Source organism: Echinops telfairi, unplaced genomic scaffold (assembly GCF_000313985.2).
Source record: "Echinops telfairi isolate 266 unplaced genomic scaffold, ASM31398v2 ScPeMD7_7412;HRSCAF=8450, whole genome shotgun sequence".
NCBI classification, from domain to species: domain Eukaryota; kingdom Metazoa; phylum Chordata; class Mammalia; order Afrosoricida; family Tenrecidae; genus Echinops; species Echinops telfairi.
This window is the reverse complement of record NW_022111312.1, coordinates 155,171-165,413: the sequence shown is the minus strand read 5'-3', so window position 1 is coordinate 165,413 and position 10,243 is coordinate 155,171. Positions and strand designations below refer to the sequence as shown.

Here is a 10,243-nt window from a genome sequence, read left to right as displayed (position 1 = left end):
CTTTCTCTTTTATGCTGCTTCTCCGCGTTCCCAAGTTGATGACCATCTAGATACAGGGACTGTTGTACCCCGACAAAATGTGGAAGCAGAAGTGTCAGAGGTCACAGGCTCCAGTCCAACAAAGCAGGGGATGCCGGGGGTCCTCATGGTGAGATAGTGAAGCTGATGTGCTTTCCAAGGTTTGCACATGGGAGATAATTTTGGAGTGTAATGTCTCAAGGGTTGGTAAGCAGGTCTCTGTTTGGTAGCATTCTTTCTAAACCATTTCATTTCCATGAAATTTTGGGAAATTGAACTATTTTTTCCTCAATCTGCAAACGAAAGGCCATTACATTATGATGCTCACATATTATGTTCTTTATCAGCATAACGCTAGTGCATTTGTCCGTGTCCATTTACGTTTCTCAAGGGGGCATTTGGTGAAAACTGCATTCCAGTGGCTCTGTGTTTCAGTATGAAAGCAGTCTGATGTCTGTTTTCTCTTGTTAAGTGTCCTTCACCCATGTTCTTTCTCTCTTTTCAGTTCCTGTGCCTGTGTCCATGAGGTGCAGAATGGTAGTTTGTGATACATACATGTATGACATAGAAACTCTGTAGAAAAGACCAGCATTCCTCAAAGTCAGCATCTCTTAACAGCAGATAACATGTCAGCTCTTTATCAACTAGGGTTCTTCAAAGAGAGGACCGTGAGTCCAAAGCTTTCGGTGGTCCTTTGCAGGGAAGTGAATCCCCCCCCTCCGTTGGAAGAGAAGTGATGTATGTGAAAATAGGGCTTTTGTTTTAGAGCACTTTTGCCTGCTTTGAGTTATGTCTTCTGACTAATTTGGACCATAGGAATGGAGAGTAATGTATTGAGTTGGTCAGATAACCTGTGGAGAGATCAGTTCATTTTGTGAGAAGAGATGTTCAGTCTGTCATAGCATGTAATGAGTGAGCAAGTATGTCTCGGCAGTGATGGAATGAGAGTGGTAGCTCACCCTTGATGGTCTTCCTTATGACAACATTGTGTCTAATGTCATTGAACTCTCAGTGCACAGGACTGTCATCCTCCTCCACTTTTCACCTATTGGAGTTCACGGTACCTTGTTGAACTAGAATATGCATGCTGTTTTAGGACGCCGTGGCTTTTGAAGACGTGGCTGTGGACTTTTCCCCGGAAGAGTGGGCCTTGCTGGATCGTTCTCAGAGGAAACTCTATAGACATGTGATGATGGAAACTTTCAGAAACCTGGCCTCAGTAGGTATGGATCCATTTCTCTTTAAATGTAGAGTGATCAAATCAGTCATACACTTTGCTATTCCTCCAGTATGTGGTCCTGATAATGGGAAAACCTTGTTGTATCAGGCAAATATAATCATTTTCACTCAACAGCATGCATGTCATGACTTCCCCATAAACAGAAAGCTCTCAGTATTCAAGTAAATTTTTATTGCGTTTGTGACTAAGAACCTTAAGTTTAAGTGCAGTAAATATCCACATTGATCTTCCTTGGTGCACACCGGATGCATCTGTTCTATTCCTTGTGAAGGCTGTGTTTACTAAAAGTTTAACATTACGTTGATTTTCCTGTCAATAAACTCACCCTTGTCAAAACGCCAACCTGTGAGGCACAAAGTATTGTCTCAGTGTCAGGGAAGTGTTGCTGCTGTTTCAGCGTTTCTGTATGATATGTCATTTTCAGAAAAACAGAACTGTTGTCACCCATATGTATGAGACAGAGCTTTATATCAAGAAGTAATCTTTTATAAAGAGGCTATCCCAGCCCAGTACTACTGAATTCCATAGGTCCAAGCTAGCGTGTTCCGTCTATACTTACGTACAGCAAGCTGATCATGCAGAATGGTGAAGCATATGTCAGGGGATCCTAGACTTGATCATAGGCTTGAGGTTAGAGTTTCATGGGTCTTAAATTGGGGGAAGCAGGGCAATTTGCTAATGGAGTTCTGGGTGGAGTGGACCAGAGGGCGTTACCCATGTACAAAGGCAGAGTCTCACCAAATGGGAAGACAGCAGAAGAGAAATTACTTCTACTCATCTTTCACTCGTGGAAAAAACCACGTGCCCTAGGCGGCTTAACCCAGCTACACTGGATTGAAAGGTTCGACTCCCTCAATGTAAGAACACTTTTTTTCTATTAAACTGGCATTCCATGATGCTCATGTTCCCAACACAATCACTGAAGACATAGCCGGTGCACAAGCAAATGTGGTGAAGAAAGTTGATGGTGCCCACCTATCAAAAGATATACCGTCGGGGGTCTTAAAGGCTTGAACATAAACAAGCAGCCATCTAGTTCAGAAGCAACAAAGCCCACATGGAAGAAGCACACCAGCCGGTGTGATTACGAGGTGTTGGAGGGATCAGGTATCAGACATCAATGGACAAAAAATCAAATCATTGTGAATGAGGGGGAGTGTACATTGGGGACCCAAGATCCATCTGTAGGCAAATAGGTATCCTTTTACAGAAGGGTCCCAGGGGGAGACAAGCCAGTCATGGTGCAATGTAGCAACAGTAAAACATACAATTTTCCTCTAGATCCTTAATGCTTCCTTCCCCGCACTCCTACTATCATGATCCCAATTCTACCTTACAAATCTGGCTGGATCAGAGGATGTGCACAGGTACAGATAGGAACTGGAAACATTGGGAATCCAGACTGGTGAGAGTGGCATTACGGGAGGATGGAGGGAGGGTGGGATAGAAAGGGGGGGACCGATTACTAGGATCTACATATAACCTCCTTCCTGAGGGAAGAACATCAGAAAAGTGGGTGAAGGGAGACGTCGGCCAGTGCAAGATATGACAAAATAATAATAATTTATATATTATCTAGGTTTCATAAGCGAAGGGGAGTACTGAGGAAGGTGGAAAGGTGGCCTGATACCAAGGCCTCAAGTAGAAAGCGAATGAGAATGATGATGGCAACAAATGTACAAATGTGCTTGACACAGTGGATGGATGGATGGATGGATTATGATAAGAGTTGTATGGGCCCCCATTAAAATGATTAAACACAGAAACGTTTCACTCTTCGCTGATGTCAAAATAGGTGCCATCAAATTGACATAGTCAAACAGCCACAGGGACATTAGGAGAGGGCATCCTTTGAAGTACTGCATTTGTATGAAGGGGGAGATGTGAACAGTGAGGAAAAGTGACTTTAGAGCTGAGACAAACGTGCTGCACAGAGATCTGCTCCTGCTTTTCTAACGCTGACCAATCCCAGTGTTCCCAATAAAAGAGGTGTGTCCAGGATCGACTGTCCCTGTTTCAGCCAAAGACACAGACCTGGTGGATTTGAGAAACTCTTAAGTTCATTCAGAGAGGAAAGACAGCAGGCAACAGTGGTTTCATACCTAGAAACACCTTCAAAAATGCAACTAAGAGCAAATCACATATCTTCAACTGTGTGACAGAAGCAAAGTTTCCGAATGGCCACAGGAAAAGGTTATTGTGGCTTTTAAATGCCATTAAGTCCTTTTCAACCTGTAGCGACCCTGTGCACCACGATACTACACACTGCCCGGGCCTGCACCATCCGCAGAGTTGTACCCTTGCTGGAACCTATTGTTGCAACCACTCGCTCCGTCCATCTCATTGAGGGACTTGCTTTTCTTCCAGGTCTCTCTAATGTACAAAGCACGATGTTCTGCAGGAATTCTACTTTCTTAATATATCTTCAAAGGTTTGCCATCCTTCTATGGTCTGTTTTTCTGTTTGTGTAGTTCTTCTATGACACCTCTGTTTGTTCTGGAAGCAGACAGTCCATGGTACTTTCCGCATTCCTCTTGAGAACCATGATTCCAAAGCATCAGTTCTTTTTGTATATAACTTCCAACTTTGACATGCAAAATTGCAAAAACCGAGCCCTGTGTCAGGTGCACCTTCGTCCTCTAAATGTGGTCCTGCTTTTCAGTGGACCAAAGTGGTCATGTGCAGCAGATTAACCAAAGAGGACACTGCCACAATATTTAAAGGTCAAAATGTTTTTGGGTTTACTTTTTTCCTTTAAAAAAATCTTTTTATTGGGGCTTCTTACAGATCTTATAACATTCCATACATCAGTTGTAGCAGGCATATGTGTACATATGTTGCCATTGTCATTCCCGAAACATTTTGTACTTGACCTTGATAGAAGCTCCTTTTTTTTTTTTTTTTTTAATTTCTTCCTCCTCTGAGTAATGCCTTTCCTTTCTGCTCTATTTTGTGAACCACAACTTGTATTACTCGGTCAGTTTCCCAAAAACCTGATGATGGAGAAAAGCTGTACACCGAAAATACAATAGTACAATTCCTGAAAAGTGGCTCTTGGTCCTCCAAGGTAGGAGAAATATGTGGATTTCACGTCATTGCAGATCAGGATAATAACCGGAACAGTCATGCAAGGTGAGTAACATTAATTCATGAGAACTGTTAGCGATGGGAAGCTGAAGGCACAATGATTTCATTAACATATTTATGCCCTATAGGTCTTCATAGCGGGGAAATGAAATGAACAGATATATCATTCATAAGATTTTCAAGTTCATTTGTATTTAAGTACATGTCCATGTGGGTATACACACATACAAATATGGATAGTAATGTATATAGTGTCGTCTCTGAACCCCTGTGCTGTTGAATATTAGACTCATGGGAGTACCACTCCATTGAATCCACCTACCATTGAGATTTTTGTGAGCATCCGCACTTTCTGCCATTCTTCTTAATAAATATTGAGCTTTGGTGGCCTAGTGCTTCCAAGTATGGCTGCTGACCTCAAGGTCTGCCTGTCGAAAGCACCAGCTACCCCTTACCAGCTTACCCCTTACCAGCTTAGCGGGACTTACTACTCCTGTAAAGAGTTACAGGCTTGGAAATACACACGGGCCATTATACAGGGTCACTGTGTGTGAATATATATACATGTGTATAAAGGTTCTATTATGTTTTCAATGAAATTTCACACTAGAATACTTGCATTAAATGTGTATCAGACGTTGAATATTTAAAATATAGTTATGTACTTACAATTCCAGTGCCCCATATGATAGAAATAGAGTAAATGAGAATCAAAACGTCTCTGATTCATTTTACTCAACATCATTGAAAGTTGAAGCTATTCAAATAAACATGTTTATTGTGATTGTTATGAAATTATAATCATTTATCTACCTGCTCGCTACCCTTTTAGCAGAAGATATATTGAAGAGAATGTCTGTGAAATTAAGAAGAGTCAGCGTGGACAGACCTACAGCCGGATTCCAGGTCTTCACCTGCTCAAAAGAACTTACATTGGACCATATCCTTCAGCGTCTCTTCACTGTGGAAAATCCTCCATGGACCAATCGTCATCACTTAAGCGTGATCCTAGTCTTCACTCTGAATGTGACACCTGTCAGGATGGAGAACACGGAGCAGGCTGCAGGTGTCCTTCCTCCCACAGTCCTTTGAGAAGGCTAACTGGAGAGAAACCTAAGGAATGTAAGGACTATGGAAGTGACAGTGAGGAGAAGCCCTTTGATTGTAAGCAGCGTGGCAAAGTTTTTAATATTTTTTCACACTTGGCTAGGCATATAAGAACTCACAGTGCAGAGAAGCCCTATGAATGTAAGGTGAGTGACCAATCCTTTACTGATCCCTCACACATTGTTGCACAGCAGAGATTTCACAGTGGGCAGAAGCCTTATGAATGTCAGGATTGTGGAAAAGGTTTTACACACCTTCTTTACCTTACTCGACATAGGAGAACCCACAGTCGAGAGAGGCTTTATGAGTGCAAGCAGTGTGACAAAGCCTTTATTCATCAATCAGCCCTCATTCACCATGGGAGCATTCATAGTGAAGAGAGGCCTTTTGAATGTAAGGAATGTGGAAAGGCTTTTACTGATCACTCTACCCTCTCTAAACATAGCAGCACTCACAGTGAAGAGAGGCCTTTTGAGTGTAAGGTTTGTGGGAAAGGTTTTAAGTACCGTTCATACCTTACTGTACATTGGAGAACTCACAGTGGAGAGAAGCCTTATGAATGTAAGGTATGTGGGAAAGTATTTGCTCACCAAGCATCCATCATTAAACATAGCAGAATTCATAGTGGAGAGAGGCCTTATGAATGTAAGGAGTGTGGGAAAACCTTTACTCAACACTCTCACCTTATTACACATAGGAGAATACACAGTGGAGAGAAGCCTTATGAATGCGAGGAGTGTGGCAAACCCTTCAGTAATCAACCAGCCTTCATTCAACATAGGAGAACTCACAGTGGAGAAAGGCCCTATGAATGTAAGGAATGTGGGAAAGCATTTTCTCACCAAACAGCCCTCATTACACATAGCAGAATTCATAGTGGGGAGAAGCCTTATGAATGTAAGGAGTGTGGGAAAGCCTTTACTCAACACTCTCACCTTATTACACATATGAGAATTCATAGTGGAGAGAAACCTTATGAATGTAAGGAGTGTGGGAAAGCCTTTACTCAACACTATTACCTAATTGCACATAGGAGAATTCATAGTGGCGAGAAGCCTTATGAATGTAAGGAGTGTGGAAAAACCTTTACTCAACATTCTTACCTTATTTCACATAGGAGAATGCACAGTGGAGAGAAGCCTTATCAATGTAAGGAATGTGGGAAAGCATTTTCTCACCAAACATCCATCATTACACATAGCAGAATTCATAGTGGCAAGAAGCCTTATGAATGTAAGGAGTGTGGGAAAGCTTTTACTCAACACATTAACCTTATTGTACATAGGAGAATTCATAGTGGAGAGAAGCCTTATGAATGTAAGGAGTGTGGGAAAATCTTTACTCAACACTATCACCTTATTACACATAGGAGAACTCACCATGGAAAGAGTCCTTATGAATGTAAGGAATGTGGAAAAGCCTTTACTTGTCACTCCACCCTCAGTAAACATAGGAGAATTCACATTGGAGAGAAACCTTATGAATGTAAGTAATGTTGCAAAGCCATTAGTTCTGCCTCAACCCTCATTCAGCATGGAACTCACAGGAAAGAGGCCTAGTGAATGTAAGTGTGGCAAAGACTTTGGTTCCTCCTCATCCCTCATTTAACATGATAATCCACAATGGAAAGAATACTGGGGCATGTAAGGAATATGGCAAAGCCTTTGCTTATTCCTCAGCTCCCAGTTCAGCTAGGATTTCTCACAGTGAATCCGTAATGTAGCAAAGTCATTCCTTGGTCCTCAGCTTCACGAAACATTAACATAGCCATTAAACTAAACACTTAACTACACTGCAGTGAACACTCAGGAATTCACAATGGAGACAGGAATTCAGAGTATAAAGAATGTGAGCGTCTCTCCATATAACTCTAGAGATATAGACACGATGTGTTTTTAGTTTTTTTTTTTTTCTGCGAGAAGTAAGAGCACAAGGTCACAGTGCAGCTGTTTTATGAGCCTTCCTTTCTCGACTTTCCATGGACAGCTGTGAAGATGGTTACTTTCTTAGTCCATGTGTATTTTCCATGCAGTCTGATTATTTTCAGTAAGGCTGCTGTGAAGACTGCTAAGCAAGTGTGGGTTTATATTGAAATTGGTGTTAACTTATATGCAGCAAGTGCAGGGGATTTGTATTTGGATGTGGGCTTTTGTTTTCATGTGTTAGAAGCTTTGTTCCTCTGTTTTTCATCTTATTTTTGTCTGCATTCTGTACACCCATTGATAAATATTAAATAAAATTATCATTAGTATGGTTGAGCATTTTGTTCACCAGCCATAAGTATGTCTTACAGTCCAGTCCTATAAAGACCCCTGTTGCTTTTAGTCCTACAAACTGCATTAATTAATATAAGTGTAAACATATGTTACCTCATGACCCATCAGTCATTTTCACATAGGAAAACACAAGTACACTTGTCACTGTTTACCCAGTACTAAAAAATGGTAATTTCCCTTTTCTAGCATTTCTTCTGTTTATTGGTTGGGATTCCAGTATAAGAATTGCTTTCCCCCCAAAAAAAATTGCTTCCCTTTGTAATCACTTCGTTTATTTTTCAACATGTTCTTGCTAGCTCTTAGTAGGTTTTTTGGGTACCTCAAATATGCACGCTTTGGCATGGGTGGCACAGTGGGAAAGCACTTGGCCAGTTACTGGCAGTGAGCAGGTGGAACCCACAAGCCTGCTCCATAGCGGAAGATGAGCAGTGGGCTTTCATCAAGATCAACGCCTAGGGCACTCTACAGAGCAGGTCTGATCAGTCCTCCCAGTTGCTGTAAGTAAAAATGGATACAACAGTAATGGGGTTCATCTCTGTGAATAATCAAATGGTTGTCACTTTGTTGTGCTTTGGGAGCTTGTGTGTTGCTCTAATGCTAGAAGCTGTGCAAGGGTGTTTCCAACACCATCAGGGTCACCCTGGTGAATAGGTTTCAGTGGTGCTTCCAGGCCCCAAATAGAGTATGAGGAAAGGACTGGTCAGCTTGCTCTGAAGGCCCTATAGATCATAGCATAATGTCTACGAGCCTCAAATGGTCCGTGGATCCTGATGATGGCGCCGAGTGTGACAGGCTTTTATTTTGTTACACATAGAGTCAGCATGCGCTGTAATCCACCTAACAGGTGACCTGAAGTCTGTATGTGAGAGACAGAGCACTTGAAAGCTCTCATATGAAGATTACAGTTCTCAGTGGCTCATCCTTTTGTTCTACAGAGGTGTCATATGTATTAAATATCTGGCAAGGGCACCACGACTGGGCTATTGAAATATTTTAAATCCCTGGTCCTGGACCTACATGGGATAATAACAAACTCAAAGAAGTACTTTCAAACAGATCTTTCTCTGCTGTCCGCTTGCGATTATCCTTCTCACACTTAGGGTTCTAATTGTAGCCCTGTCAAAACCAAGCCTGAGCTGGTCTTGAAATGACTCCACATCTGGGGATTTGTAGTTGAAAGCACTACAGAGACCTTGGGCTTTTTCCTGAATGCAGAGATGTGATGGTTTACATTGGAGTGTGGACAGAAGGGGACCTGGTATGGTGTTTCTCAGATCTTTGTCCTTGGATAGCCGAGTGGATATAGGCCTCAGGAGAGAGGATCCCTAATGGGTGAGATGTGAGTCTTAGTGCTCTAGTCCTTCACCCTCAGTCCCATTTTACCCAAGGAGCTTTGTGTTTTCTTTTGGTGAAGACCTTATGTAGCCTAGTTTCTGCTACCTCCTAATCTTTGTGACCATGAGCAAATTACTGGACTTATTTGCCCCTATTGTTATTAAAAAATGAATGTATAATGTGGGTTTTGCTCTCACGCATTGTTACCTGACCCCACCACCCAGCTCGTACTCTTCTGTGTGTAAGAAGGGCAACCTCAGCCTTTCCTGGCTCATAAAAATGTCATCCCAAAGCCACTGTGCTTAGGGGTGGACTGGCTTCCCGAAAATGACACTAATTCCATAGCGGTGCCATTATTATAAGCACTCCATAGAATATCATCCCTGTACTGCATCAGAGCCCCAGATCAGCAATATCTTGAGTTCCTCCCACCTGGCATGCAGGATTCAGGTCTTCACTTACTCTCCTAAGGAATTTTGATTTAACTCACTTCCCCTGTTTTGTAGAAAATGTGTAAGTTTGTAATACATGTGGCCTACACACGTTAGTCTGTGTCCTGAAATTGTTGGAGTTGAATCGTTGAACCTAGAGGACAAGAAATAAATTTAAAACAAATTTATGAAAAGACTGATGTTCAAATTTATTTTGGGTTTCGGGACTGGCAGACAGGAAGGTAAGGGGACATATAAAGGGGGAATGAAATCAAGGTCTCCCCTAGTGACTTGATCTCCCCATCTGCGTTGGTTCCACCTAGTTCACACAGGCTTCCTTCACAGGCATGTACATGTCCCATGTCCTCCCCTTCACTGTCTGGCCCCTGCCTCCATCTCAATTTCCCTCTGACTCAAGCTTACATCTCAGACCACAGTTTCCCAGCTTGAATTCCCATCTTTTTAGCTCAGACATAAGCTTCCCATCCTTGCCAGCATACCTTTCACTCCTTCCTTCCCACATGGCCTCAGTTGTTATAGTCATTAAACTTTTTACACCTCCCACACTACAGAGATCCCCGCTTGCTGTCCACATGTCCTCATGTGGCCCTATCATGGCCAATAATGATGAATTCTTTATTAGCATTTATTATTCTTCCTTTCAAAGTTCAATCTCTTGCATTGACAAACTTTTTAAACGGACAAAATTCGTATGTTTTGGGGGGACACTCACTGAATGGTCTACAAAT

General features: G+C 42.1%; 1 protein-coding gene across 1 annotated transcript in view; it reads left to right on the top strand.

The window, feature by feature from the left end:
* The window catches only part of LOC101657850 (zinc finger protein 883-like), an 11,573-nt gene extending 4,278 nt beyond the window's left edge, over positions 1-7,295 (top strand). Inside the window, exons 2-4 of the mRNA XM_045296896.1 lie at positions 1,115-1,241; positions 4,240-4,390; positions 5,178-7,295. Of these exons, the coding sequence (XP_045152831.1) occupies positions 1,115-1,241; positions 4,240-4,390; positions 5,178-6,945 (2,046 nt within the window). The 3' untranslated portion in view covers positions 6,946-7,295. The remainder of the gene's footprint in view (positions 1-1,114; positions 1,242-4,239; positions 4,391-5,177) is intronic.
* Positions 7,296-10,243: the final 2,948 nt, after the last annotated feature.